We start from the raw sequence: 20353 nt of genomic DNA on the forward strand, positions 1-20353 counted from the left end.
GGGAGGGACACCAAGGAGATTTTCAGGGAAACCTCATTATGAGCCAGACCCTTGCATTTTTCAAATTTGTACTTAGTTGTGAGTAGGTAGCAGTTTCGAGCGTGGCTCTGAAAAGGAGGCTTTTGATATAGAACAGGGTATGTTCTAGCATTGCTAGGATATGCCCCGCACAGGGCAGTTGAGACAGACAGGAAGCAAATTGGGGAGAGCTGAGGAGCTGGAGGAGTGGGGAGCAATGAGTTATTAGGGGGTTTCTCTGTGAAGGAGTTAAGATTTCTCCAAGGGCTATACAACTCTGTTTTTATGCTACAAAGCCCTCAGATACATGTTGGAGAGGCCACAGTGTATGGTGTGTGAATCATAGTTCCACCGTAGTTAAAATTGAGCAGAGGCAGGACTTCCCTGTGTCACATTTAGTTAACTCTAAATTGAAAATTGTGAGGATTGAAGAAAACAGGAACCCTTATCTTTCTGGTATGGTTTGTCAACAGGAACAGGAAGGTAAAGAAGGAGCTGCCTACCTAACCTAGCATTTTTACATTTCTAGCATTGAGTGTATAATTCACATTTGACATTCATTCGAAAGCATTGACTTCTATTATTCTACTTTTAAATGCGAAGCTCCCTGAGTCAGAAAAGAAAGTGATCTTTGTAGCTGTCACTGGAAAATTCCCTGTCCTCATATACACAATCTTGTTTAGTCAATACAAGTCATTCCCGGGCTGCGTAACATCCGGCGTGCTCTATCAAATCCATCTCCTTCGTTCAGCTGTTTCTGAGAATGATAGGTTTTGGGCTTGGAATTGAACTGAAGATGTTTTTATTTTTCAAGGCAGCCTATGCTATTTCCTCTGAATTGAATTTATTTTAGAGTGAGCTCTCTCATATATTTCTTTTTTAATTTTGAGTTTGGGGTCCTACTCTGCTGTGCACAGGCCTGACTCCTGGCTCTATGCTCAAGTTTCAGTCCTGGTGGTGCTTAGGGGACCTTATGCAGTGCTGAGGATTGAACACAGGCTGGCCACATGCAAGGCCTTCCCTGCCTTACTGTTTTAAACCCAGTCTCTTATCTCTTTACTTACGTCTTTTCACAGTGCTGAGGATTGAACCCAGGCCCTGAAAACTTGCCAGGCATATGCTCTGTCACACCCCAGTTCACTACACCCTTTAATCTGTTAAGAAATGATTTTTCAGTGTAGGTGGTATGGCCTCTGAGTTGTTTCAGGTTGTGTGTGTGTTTGAAGTTGAGTGCTCCTTTCTTTAAAGGAGTATTTGTTTTCACATATTTGTTAAGCCTCAGCAGTGCTTCCTTAAGGAAGTTCCAGTGCTCTGGTACTTGACGAAACAGAGTCCAAGTTGGTCCCCTCAAGATGTTCCGCTATATTATGTGCTTGGCACCTCACTGCGCTCACTGAAGAGTTCTTAGTGCCAACGGTGTGCCTCGCCTGTGGAGAGCTCATGAATCTCGCCATGAGTCCTCATCCTGTAATCTTGGCTGCCCCAAATATGCTCCATTCCACTTCTCTGCAAACTCTCCTGGAACTTTCTTTAACACAGTGACACTGTCACTGGACCACCAGTTACGTGCCTGCATCACTGTGCCCATGAAAGTGACCAGCACTGCACAGTGGTCACACCCTGGCCTCTGTGCTGGGTGTTGGAACCCTGCTAAGTTCTGTAGTTTAAGGGTGGTTGCTTTTTCAGCAATTGCTGAAGCTGCCACATCTCACTCAGGAAGGACATACACCAATAAGTGTAGTTATTCCTCAGTGCCAGTGCACATTCTCAATTTTTTATTGTTATAGTAACCTGCCTATATTTTAATTTTCATAAAATAGTATATACTTTATACCCTATTTAGCTAAGTATATCATACTCCTAATCCCACCTTGCAAAAAATACTTATAACTTTTGGCTCTTTTGGTACTGTCCCTATTCCTTCTAATTAAACTTATTACAAAAAATAGCATACGTAAGGCGTTTTGCCTCGCATGCAAAACAGTAATTCGAACTCCTATTTGGTCCCTAGTGTGCAAAAGGTTATTCTGAGCTCACAGCCATAAAGCCTAAAATTGCCACCAGGTGCCCACGCAAAAAAAAAAAAAAGGGTGAAATGCCACATCTCACTCAGGAAGGACACACACCAATAAGTGTAGTGTTCTCCTGAAAAGGAATTATTTGCCAAAAAGGCCCGCTTAGAGCAGTCAAAATCACTTGACCCTTTGCATGGATGGTTTGGCCATAATTCTAATATGTGGCTGTAACTATCTCTCTCTTTATTTTAAACCAATATTAGAAATCAGGCCTTAGTAATTTCTTCCTACAACAAAGGACAGCAATCAATCCAGCCAAAAGTCTCCCACTTAACAGCTCCCTGTAATTTTTGCTACCTTGGCGCCTAAATCAGGTTTTTCCATAACTTAGCTCAAAACAAAGTAATTTTCAGTTCCCCCCCCCCAAACTCTGAAACATTCCTCACATTCTAACTTCCCTGATAATTACCTTTTCCTTCTGTTTTACCCAAAACAAAGTGAACCCAAAACAAGCTGCCTTTTCACCTTCAGTATCAGCTCTTTAATATGCTAATTTAAGCCAGAGTCCTTTTTTCCTTTCCCAGTGTCTTTGATGTCTAGAATTTGCACCCGCTTTTCCCTTCCTCTACCTTTAAAAGTCAGCCAGCTCAAAAAATAAAATTGTCTTCGTTCTTTGAACGTAAGTCCCCATGCAATCTGTGTGGTTTCATTCATTTCTACAATATATTTCCGTCATTCGCCATTCCGCGTGCCCACCTTCTCCCCGTGGAATTTTTCCCGAACTCCACGAAGGACCTGTTTGCAGGTGCTGAAGACTGCAAACAAAATTTGGCTCACAGCATGAAGCATTACTCTCAAACTGTGTACAATCACTTTGTTGAATTGAACATACTTTCTTTGGCCCCCTCACCCCAGTGACTGACTTTCTATGGCTCCCTTTAGGTCACCAATTTTGGTAAATAGAATAACCAAAGTGGTGGTTTCCCATTGTTGCTCTAATCTTCACAAATCTGAACAAATCTTTCATTTACACTGCTGTATTGATGATGCATGTTCTGAATAGGAAGTTTTCACTTAGGTCTGGACTGTCATGAATATGCATTATGTAAATGAAGCTTATACATTCCCTCGAAGCTCCATGCCCTTCAACTCTTGCTACTTGCTCTGCACCTAATCCCTTCCACTGTAAACTGCCTGGCTCGGGAGAAAGCCAGGTGCTTGCCATCATGTCCCTTTAAGACTTCTCAGGAATGGTGGAAAGGTGAGGCCTGTTGCACCTTTAGCACATGTTAAGGCTCCTTAGGTGGCTCAGAGACTTCTAAAGCCGGGATCAGGCACAGTGTGTCCATATTGCTGTGAGCCTGTCCTGGGCTGTGGGAGGTCTCCTGCCAGGTGATGGAGTAGAGTGTGTCTCTGTCTCTGCAGAGATAGAGTCAGCAAAAGAGAAGCAGAAGTTCCATGAGCTCATGTTGGATAGCACACAGGAAGCCCCATTCTAATGTTGGATGTTTTTTCCCCCCAGCAGAGTTTGCAGTATGGCTTCTGCACCTGCTTCAAAGTATAACTCACATTCCTTGGACAATGAATCACTGAAGAGGGTAAGTGGAGTTTCTAGTCATCCCTTTCTCTTTCTCTCCACTCTTCTTTACCTGTGTGAGCAGTAGGCAGTCCACTGGAGTCAAGTGATTTTTGTCTTGCCCTCCTCATCCATGTGACATGAAGACTTGAATATGCCTGCCTTTCTTTGTTAGCCTGCTGTGTTTCAGAAAAGAGGGGCCAGTGTGTATGTGGTAAGTGACTTCTGCATTTCTAGATTGTCTTGGGGGACTTGGCATTTGGGCACCAGTTCTGATGACACGTTGCAGCCCTTGAACTGAAGGTATTGGTCAAGCCGTTGTCCACAAGGCTCTAGGAAAGAAAGCTGGGAAGAACAGGGCTCAACAGGATGGTGCCTCTTCCTAACTCTTGGCCTGGTTTTCGAGCTTTGATAAGAAAAGACCAACTTACACAAAATGCAGCTTGCACAGAAAATGGCCTAACATATCACAGAGAAACTTGCGTAGTTAGAGGGCTATTTAGGAGTCTATTGACAGGAAGTACAGATTTTCTATCTCTTGTTAACGCACCCCTGAGGAAGGGCTTTGCACTGCCCCCAGCCGTGCACTTGGACTAAGGCCCATCTTTTCATTTACGTGATCTGATAATCATAGAGGCTGACCTTTTACAACAGGCATTTGGGGTGGGGGGAATCCATGTTTACTTCTTTGGTGAAGCAGAAGTTTGTGACCTCTGCCTTCTGTGGTGTCTGAACTGTAACTGATCTTTACATCCACTAATGCTCTTTGCATAGTACACATTAAAACTTTTTTCTAGTTCTTCTTTGACCTTTTCATTCTGCTTTGATTTGGTTTGGGGTCACAGTTGATAGTGCTCAGGGTTTAGTCCTGACTCTGTGTGCAGGGATTACTCCTGGCAATGTTTAGGAAATTAATGGGAGTGTTCTGGGGATTAAACCCAGCTCAGATGTATGCAAGACATCTGTTGTATCATCTCCCCAGCCCCATTTTTGTTTGGATTTTTTAAGTACATAGGTTTAAGTCCTTTGGAGTGGAGGGGCCCTACCTAGTGGAGTTGAATCAGTTCTGAGGGCCAGATCTGGGGCTTACAGATGCAAAGCACAGGCCCCATCCCAGTAAACCACTTTCCTGGCCAGATTTCATGTTTCTGTGTAATCACACCCATTAGCATATCCGATATTGGCCTGTAAAAGCCCATGTTCATTAGGCACAGGCTGCTCTTGCTTTTTGTTTGGATTCAACATTTTTTCTCCTGATGCAGAATGGGGATATGTAAAAGGTGGATTGAATATAAAAGTCCCTCCTTGTATTTGCCAGTCAGTGAGGCTATGGTGAAGGTTGGCATGTGTTTGCCCAGTGTCACCATTCATCTGAGGTCTGCTTTTGTTCCTTAGGGAGGAAGGCCTTCCTGGTTAAAATGTTTATTAGCTGGTGAACACTAATTATGGGAAAATGACAAGGGATTTTTCTTTTATACATGCAGACAAAGAGAAGGCCATTAGAAGTCCACAAGACGGCCATGTGTGATAGTTTCTATGTACCGTATTGTTGTGTGGCCACTTCTGTCAGTGCTCACGGGGGTAGGAGGAGTGTGATAATGGGGATCAAACCAGGGCTTCATGTGAGCCTCATCTCTGGACTTTAAATCTCACATCTCACAGTATGGTTTCACAGTAGTCCACATCTACCAATCCTTGCTTACTCCCCAAACATGTCTATGTCTTACCTAGTCCTTGGTGTGACTCAAGAGGGCAGTTGCTTAGACCCAAGCACCTGTCAAAGACTTGTAGTTGACCTTGGAGGTCAGTCCTTATTCTCACTGGTGGGCTGTGTGCTTGCCTATCTGTCTACCCAGCAGAGATTCAGCACCATTATCTGGAGTCAGGGAACCTGGGAGACAGTAAAGGAAGGTGAGAAAGTTGAGGAATCTGTGGCCCCGTGAGGCCTTTGTTGGCTCAGACATTTTCTAACACCCCTTCTCATGTCAAGCCCCATGTATAGGAGACTCAGGTTCAAGTAAAATTCATCTTGTAGTATCAGGCTTTGTCTAGATTCATAAAAAAAGTTCTCAATAATGATGGTACTACCACTGAGTTGAAGACCCTTTGAAAAGCAGGGACAGTCCCACTTTTTGTTTTATTTGGGATATACTTAGCAGTGTTCAGGAATTTGTGCTCAGGGATCACTTCTGGTGCTGTTCAGGACCTTATGGGGTGCTGAGGATCACAACCCAGGTCAGGAGGTGCAAAGTGAGCACCCTAACTGCTGCACTATCTCTCGGGTCCATAGTCTCATCGTTAACAGGATGACTGAACATCCCATAGGAAAAGTGACCTGCCATGCTTCCCCTGGTTTCTAGCATATATGTGAATGTTCACTCCTGTTTGTTTGTTTGTTTGTTTGTTTGTTTGTTTATTATGACTACTCAGCAATGATCAGGGGTTATTCCTGGCTGTGTATGCAGGAATCTCCCCCTGGTGAGCTTGGAGGATTATATGGGATGTCAAGGATTGAACCTGGGTGGGCTGTGTACAAGGCAAGTGCCCTCCCCACTTTACTATCCTTTCCCTTTCCTCAATGCTACTCCCTCTAGAGCACTTGGAAGGTCTGGCTTGAAGCCCTCATAGTGTGCAGGATGCAAGCTTTATTCAGAACATCAGTACTAACATACCCTCTGGACACTGGTGGTCACCGCTGACTGTTTTGCACCAGATTTGCCAGAATGATCAGTAGCTCTAATTTTTCTCTTTACAAAATATATTTCCACCTGGTTGCATTCCAGATTGCTTCCTCCCCTGTGTACAGGGACTGTCCTATCATTTGATACCACTGTTTGCTTTCCAGGCTTCGAGAGATGGACTGAATCGGGATGTGGGCGAGGCTGTTCCCAGACTTCCAGGAGAGACACGAATTACTGGTAAGGAGCCTGACCCGGACTCTCAGTGAGCTTCCAATTTGGATTTGCCCGGCCCCCCTTCCTCACAGGATCAGCAGGTGTGGTGGCTTCCAACCCTCTTTGCCTGTAGAACATAGATTTAGAGGGGGGGGGCGGGAAAAAAACATGGATGTAGAGAGCAGCAGACAATGGGGTTTCTGCACCATTGTAGTGGGATCCCTGTTTCCCTTTTCCACCTCAGCAACATGCCCTCCAAATCAGTGGCATTCTTTTCTCTGTCCAAAACCCCAAGTTATTGGGGGATAGGAGGGCAAGGCGGCTTATCTGTAAGTCTCTTAACTGTATTGAGCAGCTCTTGTGGTTTGCAGTTATGAGGCTGAAATCATATGGAGCTTTCCAGCTGATGCCATTTGCCTTAAAACGTTCAACTTTAAGGCTTAAAGTCCAAGCATTCTCTTAGAAATAGAGGAGAATATATTGGTTTCAAATCTCTTTCATTTTCCAGATAACTGATCTTAATAATACTGAGGGAGCATTTTGACGCTTGACTTATTTTTTATGGTACATTCATATGAAGAGGAAGACCCTTTGCAAAGGTCGGATCACTCTGGCTTCAGAACCCAGAAGCATTTTACTAGCCTTTAAGCCCAGAGCCAAGGTGGTGGAGCATTCAGATGTCATGTTTGAGCTGATGCTCTTTTCTCAGATTCCTGTAACATTCGGTGCTATCCTGCCTGCCATCTTGGCGAATAACATTCATGTTTATTTGTAAAGATCAGCATTGTTGAGCTGAAATGGCACAGACATGGTGCTCATTGTGTTAAGGTTACTGAGGTGGGACCCTTGTGGCTTACTTCAGGAGGCATCATGGGAAATGATCCCGTATCCACTTGCCAACTGGGCTCCTAGTCTTGGAAATGGGTTCAGTAGGTCTTTGTTAGGGAACAGGGGGGCTTTCTGCTCTGCACAGTGGCATATCAGGATTGACCTTCTGAGCAAATCTTAACTGGCAGCTAGAATACCACATGGGTAGTTTTGTTTAGCATTGGAAGGGAAAGGTATTTCAAAACACATTCAAAGGCAGCCTTGACCCCTATCTTTCTATTATAATAAATGAATATTTCTACTTTAGTTTCTCCTTGAATTTGAGTTGCCCAGAGATGTACTAATTCTCTCAGCCATCTGTTTTCTTCTATTCTTGAAGTGTTGACATGAATCTAGCCATTCTCTTGATAATTCAAAGAGAAAGATGAGACCACCAAAGCCTCTCTCCAGTGCTTGAATTTATGAAGGAGGCAAGTTTTGTCTGAGAAGTTGGGAGGCCAACTGTTGGGAAATCCATGAGTCCGTCCTATATCCTTTATATTTGTCTTTATTCAACTCAGGCAGGGAATAGAGAGCTCATGAGAACTGCTTCTGCCTTGATGACTCCTTTCCCCCAGGTATTACCTGTGTTGAGGACAAGCTCAGAGAAGCACAAACAGAGAGTGGTCACAAGACCAACTACCCACTCCAACCCCACAAACTAGCATAGATAAAGAGACTGGCCAGTGCTTGCTTTTGCACCTGGTCTGTGCTAAAAATGTTTTACTTTTAAAAGTTTGTCAGCATTTTGATTTATAGTACCATTTGCGATAAGGTTTCATGTATATAATGTTCCAACATCACAAATACTGTTTTGGTGGGGGCAACATCTGGCCGTGCTCAGGGCTTGCTCCTGACTCTGCTCAGAGATCAGTCCTCCTGGGACCTGGAGGAACATAAACAGTTTTGGAGATCAGCTCAAGAGTCAGCAAGCTGCAAGTTACCATGCTATATCTCCCACCCCTGCTTTGTTTCATTGTCTTTTTTAGCCAAACAGCTGATGTTAAGTTGGTTTCATAGGTTAATCATTTCCATAATTATAGGATCTTTTTTTATCTTCATAGACAAAGAAGTTATTTACATATGTCCTTTCAATGGCCCAATTAAGGGAAGAGTTTACATCACAAATTATCGCCTTTATTTAAGAAGTTTGGAAATGGTAAGTAGAATGCCAGCTCCTAAAGATAATGCTTCTGTTTTACTTCTGTATACCAAGGTTGACTGGTTCACATTGGGGGTGGGGACAAGGTGCTCCTGGCCTCATATTTTTGGCTCCTGCAGAAGCTTCTTAGGGTGCCCTTTCTCTTTAGCATTTTTTTTCAGCCACACCCATTTGATGTTCAGGGGTTACTTCTGGCTAAGCGCTCAGAAATTGCCCCTGGCTGGGGTGACCATATGGGACGCCGGGGGATCGAACCACGGTCCTTCCTTGGCTAACGCAAGGCAGACACCTTACCTCTAGCGCCACCTCACTGGCCCCTTCTCTTCAGCATTTTTAACACATTAACACAGGCAGAAGGTGGAAAACTCCTGACTAGCCAGTGTGCTGGATAATGGAATTGGGGGTTAAAATCAAGGATTGGGGTGAGATTAATAATAGGGACTTGGGTATTAATAACTTTTTCTAAGGGGAAACCAGTTCAAATCATAAAGAATAAAGGACATGTGTGGTGGTGGCAGCGGAGATTTTGATACATAAAGGATAGAGTGTGTGTGTGTGTTCATGTATATGTGTGTTCTATTCTGTTAATACCAAGCAGCCTCCTTGCCCAGGGAAGAGTCTTTTTAATGGGCATAAGCTTTAATTATCTATTAATTGGATATGATTCATTAGAAAGTTAATGGGCTTTATTGTATATAATAAGTATAATAGGACAGGTGTCCTATCAGAAAGGTATCCCAGATACCACAATTTTTGAGGGACAACTGAGCAAGTGTTCAGACAAAGGCACCCCACTCTCAGGAAGTAGCTATGATAGGAGTGATGATGAAAAGCAAAGTTGATCTTTGGTCTAGAAAGAAGAAAATTGAGGGGTGCCACCAACCCTCCTGGTAATACCTGAAGTATCCTCTGCAGAGTGGGCCAGACACCAGCTCATCATCTGAACCAAGGGCAAAGGGTTTCATCACTTTTACCCTTGTAGTATTGGCTTGCTGACTGACTGTGAAGGCCTTGGTCTATTCTTTGCTGTCACTGCCAGTGAAATAGAACAATCAATTACACTGTGGTACCACATCCAGATGGTCTGTGGTGGGTAACCTGAGTTCCAGCAAACAGATGGAAACTTGTGGCAAAAAAGAGGCTGGAAGGAAGTGCATCCAAAGTTGGAGTCCTTGGGCTCTGTGGAGAGGGGGATTGTGCATACTGTTTGCTTGCTTATGTGACTTTCAGAACCTGGGAGCACTGAACAAGTTCTATTCAGCCCAGCCTCTTGAGAACTTGGTAGGGTATAGATTTGTACTGAACAGGGGCAGAAAATGCCCAGTGTACACTGACTGCTTTATTCATTCCTTCATGTTGCACTTAAACATTTTGACTTATTGGCCATAACAAAAATAATATGTAAAGTATATCCTAATTAATAGTACAATGGGGGGGAGCTTGTCTTGCACAGGTTCTGTCCCTGGAATCCTATATGGTCTTCCAAGTACTGCCAGCAGTGATCCCTAAGTTAGGATTCACCTCTGAATACCTCCAGTGTGGCCCCAAAAACCAGAAAAAAGAAAGAGAGCACCCTAGTCCCTCAAATGATTCTTCCTTAGATGTGGCTTGGCTGCAAAGCTTCACATACTGGCATGTGTTGGCAGTGAACTGCCATCTCCCCTGTTAGCTCAGGTCTAGGGATGTAACTGAGGGAGTGTGGGGAGCCCACCTGGATGTCAGCTGTCATATGATCAGGTGTCAGAGGCACACAGACTGCCTGGCTACCTGGTTCCAGGGCCCTTCTGGGCTTTCCCTTCCATGGCAAAAATACCCTTCTGACTGCCCCACCTCAGGCCCCATTCATGCCTTTCCCTCAAGAGGGAGGCCTTTCTGGAACCACCTACCCTTGAAGGACTGTCGCTGTTTTGGGGCTCATTCCCCATGATTTCAGCTCTGGCCATTCATGTGTCTTGTTGATTGTCTTAGGACAGTCTATCTTGTCTATCTGTTCACTGTCATTACCTCAGCATCAGGGCCTGGCACAGTGGAGGTGCCCCATGAGGGGGACTGAATGAAGGACTTGCATTTCAGATGTTTGCTAAGGTTTCTTGGGGCTTCTGTGGCTGGCTTAGTAGCAATACCACAGAGGTTGCATCTGTGGCTTTTTAGTGAGTGGGAGCAGTTGGGCCCTGCAGCTTCTGGTAGATCTCAGCAGCCAGTAGACCAATTATCATGTGCTCACCGCATCAGGCACCTTGCCGCATGCCCCCTCTTAGTTCCAAACATTGCTACTGGCCTTTAGAAATCCCTTGGTCACCTTTTGACCTTGAGGGTGCTCAGAAATGTGGCTCAAGTGGCCTGTAATCTGAGAGACGATCCTAGGGGGATTGATGCCAGAGCTGATCCAGGAGTACTGGGGTGCCAGCGCTGTCATGATGAGGAGGCCTGATCAACCCACTATTCAATCAGGCCATCCTTTTCTTATTCTATGAGGTCCACAATGCATTTGACAGTCAATGACACAGAGATGAAGAATTGTATAACCACTGTGTCAGGCCTACAGTGCTGGTTGGGTGCTGTGAGGGGCCAGGCCACGGAGGATTAGCCACATGCTGAGTCACAGAGGCTTCAGAGAGTGAGTGGTATTTGAGTGGAGGCTGGAAGGATGGTTAGGCCTTCCCATTGCAGGAGAGGAAGGGTGGGAAAAGGGCGGAACCCATGAGAGGGTCATGTCCCAGGGTGCTTTCTTTTCTGCTGTGAATATAAGGATCTGCTAAAGCACTGTATGGCTCATGGGGTCTGGAACAGAAGGATGGGGCAGGAAAGAGGCCAGATGGTAAAAGAGTGACATTGGAAGGGACCATGAGATAGGACAGTGCCATGTGGGGCACATAGCAGGTGTGGTCTGGGCCAAGGAAGAGACTGAGCAGTATTTGATTAGGGGCTTAGGAGAGGGAATGGCTGGAGGTGGGAGACAAGGAAATTAGGTTTGCACATTGTGGGGAGGGTTTGCAGCTAAAGTAGTTATAGTGGAGTAGAAGAGGGGACCAGCCGGGAGAGAGGTGGAGAACTGGGGAGGTCTCTTCCAGTTGGAGCTGAAGGGAAGCACCTGGTTAGTAATCATTTCTGTAGTTTGCTCACAGGGACGGACCCGCTGTTGGCCCTTGAGAAGATTAAAGAAGGCAGTGTGTGTTAGCAGCAGGCCATGGGGAAATAAGTGGGCATGAGTGTGTACTTTGAACTGGGACAATACTCAGCGCAAGGCTTCAGAAGCTGCTGGCAAAGCACCCCTCAAGTCTGAAGTGATTAGCATATTGATATTTAAACACGTGTGGAAGTTCTCCCAGGAAGAGCGGTAACTGTGTGAGGCAGGCTGAGGAGAGGACTCAGGACTACGAGGAGTTTCCCTTGATAGAAGGATAGACGAGAGGCAGCCGGGACAGCCGAAAAGCTCCTAAGAGAAAAGACTGGGAAAGGAGCTTGGACCCCGGAGTAGTCTCTCCTGAGTTTTGGTCAAATAAAGTGTGAAGTGAGGCCAGAGGAGGGGAGCCCCTCTAGGAATGCCAGTAAGAACAAATTCTGTGGAGAAGGAGGCTTAGTGGCCTCTCCGTCTTGCAATTCTTCCATTTCCTGGTGGCAGCAGTCTCTGTTTCCAGGCCTCAACCCACTGTCTTGGCCCTCCCTCCCCAGGGCCTGCTGTCACTCAGTGCTTTATGACAGGTATCTGTGCTCAGGTACCGAGATGGTTCCTGGCAGTTTTGGGGGACTACATGGGGGTGTAAAGTAACTAACTCAGGTTGGTGCCTTCCACTGTCTCCCTTTTTGGTTCCTTAGAAGTGTTCTTCCTTTATACCCAGCTGTGTTTTCCACCTCTCATGAGGGGGCCACCTTGGCTCCTGTCTACATCTTTTTTTTTTTTTTTTTGGTTTTTGGGCCACACCCGGCGGTGCTCAGGGGTTACTCCTGGCTGTCTGCTCAGAAATAGCTCCTGGCAGGCACAGGGGACCATATGGGACACCGGGATTCGAACCAACCACCTTTGGTCCTGGATCGGCTGCTTGCAAGGCAAACGCCGCTGTGCTATCTCTCTGGGCCCAAAGAAAGTGAGGAGAAAACTACCTCCTCTTTTTTTCTGTTTTTGTTTTTTGTTTTTTTTTCTGGGCCACACCTTTTTGACGCTCAGGGGTTACTCCTGGCTATATGCTCAGAAATCGCCCCTGGCTTGGGGGGACCATATGGAACACTGGGGGGATCGAACCACGGTCCGTCCTACGCTAGCGCTTGCAAGGCAGACACCTTACCTCTAGCGCCACCTTCCTGGCCCCCTGTCTACATCTTAATCCTTCCTGAGTGGCTAATGTGAATCCCACTCTGGACTCTGGTCACTGCCCCCTGCCCATCCTTAGAGTCCCTCCTACTAAAGCATTCACTTTTAGGGGAAACTGGGACTGTCTCAGGGGCTAAAAGATCCTGCCTGGTAAGCATGAGGCTGTGAGTTGGACCCCCTAGTCCACTCATGTGTACTGAGACAGGTCCTGGCAATACAACTACCTGGACCCCAGCATTACAACATGACCCGGTGCATAGTTACATGTGTCCCTGATCAGCAGCTCAAGGGTTTGACTCCTAGTGAACATCACAGACAACTGTACCCCATGTGTTTAACCAGGACTGCCCCAAGCACTGTAACTAAAACCTGTGACCCCAGCAAGTACATGTGAATACCACAATTGATAATGTATGAACCACCTTTCAGCACTACAGCCGAGTGCCTGAGCACTCACTCCTGGTCATCATAGTGATGGCCACAACAATGGGAAGGGAAGGGGGGACATTTTATCTCATTGCTGGCTCCCTAGTGGCCAATGTGAAGAACAAGCAACTGAGTGCCCCTTTCTGTCTGTCATAGTCACTTCTCAGCTCCTTCTCAACCTAGAGGTTGAGAGGTGCCTAGATCCAGGACTTTGAATTAGGATGGACCTTTGTGAGTCTGTCAGTATTTAGATATTTAGATTAATATTTAGGGAATTGTGAAATGATATTTAGAAAGTTGTGACTCTAGTTTCTAGAGAGTTTGGCTGAGTTCTATTCCCAAATCATCTATTTTTTTTTTCGTTTTGGGGCCATACCCAGTGGTGCTCAGGGAGTACTCCTATCTCGGTATTCAGGGATCACTCTTGGTGGACTCAAGGTACCATATGGGATGCTGAGGTTTGAATCCAGGTTGGCCATGTGCAAGTCAAACACACTACCCACTGTGCTATCTTTCCAGCCCAGTTTCAGAACCTACTCATTAGACTTGTTGGTTTATCTGACCTAGACGCTGTCACTGGGGGAGAACATGCCAGATAGCGTCACGAGACTGTGGGTCTATCCGCACAGACAGGAGCTGCTATTCTCCTTCACACCATCTTCAGTTTTGAGTTGAGTTGGCCAGTCAGTGCTGTAGAATTTGCTCCCCACAATGGCTGAGGCTGGGGAGATCTCAGCTTCTCTGGTGACCTTTCAATTTTCTCGTAGGAGAGTCCTTCTTTAAGAGCATTCTTGCTTCCATATTTCTATTTGAAATATGAAATATTTGAAATATAACTAGGCTGTGATTCTTACCTAGATGCCTGGTAGGCACTGAAGAATATACTTGCAAAGACACACACTTAGAATAAGAGCACACTGTGTGGTCGTGGGGTATTGTCTTAATAACTGGCTCATACAGTACATTCAGATCTGTAGCTATATATAACACAACTTCTGAGTAGTCTTTTTCTGACGTGCATTGGGGGCCACATAGTGAGGTATCAATAGCTCACCATGGCATCCACAGCAATAGCTAAATGCCTCCATAATCAAATGCACAGAAAGCCTGCTCAGATGCTTGTTAGCACGTACCAGTGGGGTATTCTTTGCTGGGACAATAGCACCAACAGCATCTACCATTGTCTCAAAATCCTGGGACAGGCACCATGCCAGGTAATGTTACCTCTAGTCATCCCAACATCGAGGTAAATGTGCCTACAGAATAGTTACAAGGCAGCATCCTCCAGATAATAAATGATTCAAAATTCAGATTTCACTCCATGTTGTGTAACATAAGAGCTGCTGTTCTTATGTGCTCTTACCAGACTTTCCCTTTTTATTTTCAAATCACCACAAACTCTCCAGATCTTAAAAAGAGATCAGAAATTATTACAGGGATTCAGGAAATGACCAACCTGGTCAATCCCCAACACCACATACAATCTCCCAAGTACCTCCAGGAGTGATCCCTGAGCCCTGCTGGGTGTGGCCCTAAAATCCTAAAGCAAGAATAAGACCTTTGAAAACTAATGCAGAAAGTTCCTGGGCTCCTGTCTCAGCTTCTCCACTGACCACTCTGCTTCATCTAACCTGGGCATTCACTGACAAACCCCTAGTCGGCAAGGCTCTGAACAGGCTTGAATGGGCATGCTCATGTATTCATGCATTTATGCCTGCAGTCCTGTGACCTCCCCACCCCTCCCCTCCATGGAAGTTCATGTAAACACACCAAAGAAGACTCATAGCTGTTGCCAAGGGAATCCTTTACACTGCCCTTATACCACAGCCGGCCTCTGCATATTCCTGTTCCCCTGCTCTGTACATTGTCTTTTGAACATTGTCAGTGAAGTCATCCACCATATGCACTTGCCACACTTGGCTGATAGCCTCTTAGGATCCTTCCAGGTGGGAATATCTGTCTGTCATTTGCTGTGGGGCTGAGTGATCGCCTGTGCTATTGATATGCAGCAGTCTTGGATTCTCTGTGTTTTTGTCTAACTCCAAAGCTCTCTTCAAGGACAGGTTGAGCTTTGGAAGGTCTTCTTAGGAGGAGAGGTAAAGGAAAAGAGGACCATCAGAAATTTTCTTTGCACTCCCCCTCCACCAGAACATCTTAAGAAACAAATTCTTAAGGGGCCAGAGAGATTGCACAGTGGTAGGGTGTTTGCTTTGCATGCGGCCGACTGGGGAGGGACCCGATTTGATTCCCGGCATCCCATATGGTCCCCCAGTTTGCCAGGGGCGATTTCTAAGTGCAGAGACAGAAGTAATCTCTGAATGCTGCTGGGCGTGATCCAGAAACCAATCAATGAATCAATCAATAAATAAAGTTTAAAAATAAAGTTTTTTTAAAAAGAAAATTCAACAGACATATTTTTGTTTGTTTTTGGACCACCCCCAGTAGTGCTCAGGGATCACTCTTACAGGTTCAGGAGACCATATGTGATACCACAGATAGAATCTAGCTTCTTTGTAAGCAAAAGCAAGCACCCTTCCCCTGTTATACTGTCTCTGCAGCCCCTCAACACATATCTTTACAGTGATACCTTTATTTTCATCTAACAATAAGGAAAATTTGGTATTAAAAATTAGTATTCAGGGGCCAGAGCTGTGGCACAGAGCAGTAAGGCACCTGCCTTGCTGGCATTAGCCTAGGACAGACCACAGTTTGACCCCCCAGCGTTCCATATGGTCCCCCAAGCCTGGAGTGATTTCTGAGTGCATAGTAGCCAGGAGTAACCCCTGAGCATCACTGGGTATGCCCCCCCAAATAAAAACAAAAAAATCAGTGTTCAGCCCTCCCTGTTTCCATCAGAGTATTTATCTTGCCATATACTTCATATGCTGCTTCTCCCTCCATGGGCTTATTATTCCATGTACCATTATTATTTTAATAGTGACATGTATATGTTTTGCACTGAGTTGACTAATTTTCTACACTTTTGGCTCCACTGGTATCTTCTCGTGTATGATCTTACTCCTGTTGGGTGAGCACTGTGAACTATGTTCTTAGAAGTGAAGTGATGCAGGGGTGAAGTGATGAAAGGGTAGAGCTCTTTACATGGTCCTGTGGATGCATGTCCCAGCCCTGGCTTAGACTCTCACTATACCCACTCTATACCCACTCAGCTCATCATGGAAGCTTTAGCATGCGTGTGGCCTTCAGAACTAGGGATCTTCTCCCTCAGTCTCCAGATGCCTCAGTCCCAATGTCTTCTAGACCCTGGAACCCTGCATGGAGAAAGAATCCACAGAGAGACACTGTCAAGCCCTATCCCTGCATGACATGTGGCCTCACTTGCTGAGGTGGGGTGGTCATTCTTGCTCCTAAGCCAGAGTAAGGAAATGTCTTCTTGGCTTCAGTACAGGGAAGGCAGTGGGGGCAACTGTCTAAACTGAAGAAGGCCCTTAGATGTTACACTGTAGGGAGTTGTTGAGTGACCCAATGAGGAAACCAAAGCTTTGGTGCTGATGGCACTTGCTGAGTTGGATCTTACGCTGAGGGGACAATTTTGATGGTTAGGAGTTCTTTAAGGTCAAGGTACCACCACATACGAAGCACCTGATGTGGCCCTTACATTTGAGTCATGAAAGCTTTGCTTGTTAGGGAACAGAGTTTGTAAGATAGAAGCCTGTGGCGAGACAGGCTGGAAGGGCTGAAGTCCTGGGCCTGGGGAGCCTAGTGCCACTGGGATGTGTAATTGCTTCTTGGTGATTGATTGCTCTTACCTGGTGCTATAGGTTGGATTTTGTTTGCGGCATGTTAAAAGGGTCTGAGTCAAAATCACCCTGAAAGCATCTGGTGGTTTGGAGGTTTAAATTCAACTCACAGAGACTGACCATGTTGTTCTCCATTGCAGGATTCCACTCTTATTCTTGATGTTCCTCTGGGCGTGATCTCAAGAATTGAAAAAATGGGAGGCGCCACAAGTAGAGGAGAAAACTCGTATGGTCTGGACATTACGTGCAAAGTAAGCAACACAGAGCTCCTTTCCAGAGGGGGAATGCAGTGAAGGAGAAGTGACCAGTGGATGTGGGCTTAGCAGGACAACCCCAATGTCAGTCTGCTGAGCTGTGCCATGTCATTTTGGGGAGTTCATTCATTCTAGTAGCTCCCACTCCCAGAGATGTCTGGGGGAACCAAGGAACACTTTTTTTTTCTTCAAAAATGTTTTACTTAGTGTTTGATCCCAAATAGGATCATAAGATCATCTTTGTGAGCCAAATGGCCAAATAGGTTGGTGGGCTGGAAGGCTCCCATTGGCACATTCTCTTTTGTAGTCTTTATTTTCAGCCCTTTACAAATCTAGACACATTCTTCAACTGGGTCCTAGATAGAGCTGGGCATGAGGGGAAGCGAGTGTACCCCTAGCCTGTCTGCCTCCATCCCACTCAGTTGGGTCGCTTGTCCATAGAAGAGGCACAAGGCAAACTTCCCCAGTCTGATTTCTTTGAACACTTGCACATGCTTTCAGACACCCAATGAAAACTCTTCATCACTTCCCATCTTAGCTCTAGGTGTGTGTGTGCATGCACCCGTGTGCATGCGTGCACACACTCGCAGACATGCACACGTGTGTTCCCCCCAACCTACTCCCATGTCTCATTTATGATTTCAGCTGCTGTCTACCTTTGGGGGTCTTAGAAAAATGGGGATTTACTTTTAAGGAACAATTTTTTTGCATTTTGCACAAAAGCATCCTTGGGAGCAGAGTGCTCTATTATAGCAGCCAGGGGAAAATGGACTTGCTTTTTTTGATGTACTGAAATAATTTTCATTCTAATAGAAAAATTCTATTCTCTGCCTTATCAATAGGAAGAATTTGTATTTTGTTATTCAATCCCCCTCCCAAATTAATAAGATAAACCACATTCTTTCCTTTTCAGCGTTTATTATGAGAACAAAGGGCTTTGGAATAGCACAGCAGGCACAAATCTCAAACATTGCATGCCTGTTTCTTCGAATGAGTATCCAACACTAAGATGAGGGGCTGGAACAATGTTTAGCACAGCCTTAGCCTTTTAACTCAATTATCTCCCTGGAAACATCGGTGTTTCTTCTGCATCAATAACTCGAATGTGACTGCATTTCTCCTCCGAAACTCTTCTAACTCCTCCAAGTGGTTTTAGTGGATCTGTACACCCAGATTTCTGCCAGCCGGTAGTGACACTACTTCTGCAGATCAGCGTCCAGAGAGGTCAATGAGGGTAGTGGTAGATTCCAATGTGCTCATGTCTGTCACCAGGCCTCAATTCCAGCATCTCCCACAGGGACCCACTTTAGAAACATAGTCAAGCCAGCCACCCCCTACCATGCCATTGCTCATTCCTGCCTCACCCCTGGCATCTTTTTGACATTGTATTTTCATTATTTATTTTTACCAGGTGGCTCTTTATTTTTCAATCTTTCTTTTTTTTTCCTTTTTGTTTGAAGGCACCATGAATCACAAAGTCGTTTCAGGTATAGAATGTTCTATCAGTGTGACCTTCCTTCCCATGCCCAGCCTGCCTCCTAAACAGGCACATTTCCTGCTCATACATCCAGGCACATTGTTAAGTTTGGCTGTTGTAGTTTGGGTCTCATGTTTATAGTGCAGGTGGTCGGGGTATCTATGGTTGCGATATATACAGCTATCATACCTCACTCGTTGCCTGAAGGCCCTGGTCCCTGCCCCCTCTTACCTTTTACCCATTTACTCTATTTCCCCCTTCATTTCCCTGTATCCTTGTCCTTCTAATATCTACAATTTAGGGCTTTCAGAACAATCTAAGTTGTCCTCATGATATCTTACATTCCCTTGTCCTGTTTTCCATATTCCATCCAGGTTGCAGTGAATCACATGCTTTCATTCTTCTTTCCAGCTGCATAGTATTCCACTGTTTATATGCCACCTCTTATGATTCACTCAGCTGTCATAGACAAGAGACTTCATTCCGTAGCTATTACACTTAAAATTGCCAGTGACAGCCATGGTGTCTAGAAATGACACCCCAGTCACGCAGTCCTACCATGTGGTGCCAGGATGAGTTTCCTTAACTACTTTACCTGACTGAGGCCTGGCATCCATCAAAGTAGGTCAAGGAACAGACCATAGACCTACTCTACTACAGGACTTTTGCCCGGAGTGACCCTTCCTAATGAGTTAGCCTCTGAGGCCAGGTAGAACTTTGAAGTCAGTATAGGTGTGTGTTTCTGCTCCGGACTGGCGATCTTCTGCTGATGGGTCACATACTTCTTCCACTTCCACTTTGTGGGCAGGAAGTAGCTTAATTACATGTACATCAGATAGGCAAGAAAGTTGCTTTGGTCCTACAGCTTCAGCCCATTTAGGCCTCATTGGACTGATCAGGATAGGGACTGATCTGCAAAGGCTCTCACAGCTGGCCTAGTCATTTTTAAGTAAATGATGTTCCAGATTTGGCACCTGACCCAGGGCTTTTAGAATCCAAAAAGTTCTTCATGGGTCTCTAAGCACGATTTCCAACTTTGTCTCTGTCCCTGTGACTCCTCCATAGACTCCTACAAAGTGGCTTTAGCTCTTTTATTGTTGTTGTTGTTGTTTTTTGTTTTGAGGCCACACCCAGTGGCACTCAGGGGTTACTCTTGGCTCTGCGCTCAGAAATTGCTCCTGGCAGGTTTGGAGGACCATATGGGATGTCAGGAATCAAACCCAGTTCCATCCTGGGTCTGCTGCGTGCAAGGCAAATGCCCTACTGCTGTACTATCTCTCTGGCCCCATGGCTCAGCTTTTGAATGTGATTTTTCCTTCAACTTTCCTAGTGCTTTGCATGTAGAACCCACAGTCAATAAACTGATTTTCTTGGCATCTGTCAGAATGGGTTTGGGGTTGTATTTAGTTACATGTTTTTCCAGATGAAAGTGCAGGATTCTGTGTCTGGCTGGACCTGGTAGATAACATGTCTGCAGATTAATCAGTTATTAAGTAGAATAGTCTTTAATAATTGCTTAGACTTGCCATTTATTAGTGGGCTCACAGTCTAGTTCTTTATTTTTGCTTGTTTTCTCTGCCACCTGCATTTAGGG

General features: G+C 45.3%; 1 protein-coding gene across 1 annotated transcript in view; it reads left to right on the forward strand.

Moving 5' to 3' along the window:
* MTM1 (myotubularin 1) overlaps positions 1–20353 on the forward strand; it is a 110941-nt gene that overhangs the window by 36012 nt on the left and 54576 nt on the right. The window contains exons 2-5 of the mRNA XM_049767549.1: positions 3559–3631; positions 6455–6527; positions 8435–8529; positions 17169–17279. Of these exons, the coding sequence (XP_049623506.1) occupies positions 3569–3631; positions 6455–6527; positions 8435–8529; positions 17169–17279 (342 nt within the window). The 5' untranslated portion in view covers positions 3559–3568. The remainder of the gene's footprint in view (positions 1–3558; positions 3632–6454; positions 6528–8434; positions 8530–17168; positions 17280–20353) is intronic.

Source organism: Suncus etruscus, chromosome X, assembly GCF_024139225.1.
Source record: "Suncus etruscus isolate mSunEtr1 chromosome X, mSunEtr1.pri.cur, whole genome shotgun sequence".
Lineage (NCBI taxonomy): Eukaryota > Metazoa > Chordata > Mammalia > Eulipotyphla > Soricidae > Suncus > Suncus etruscus.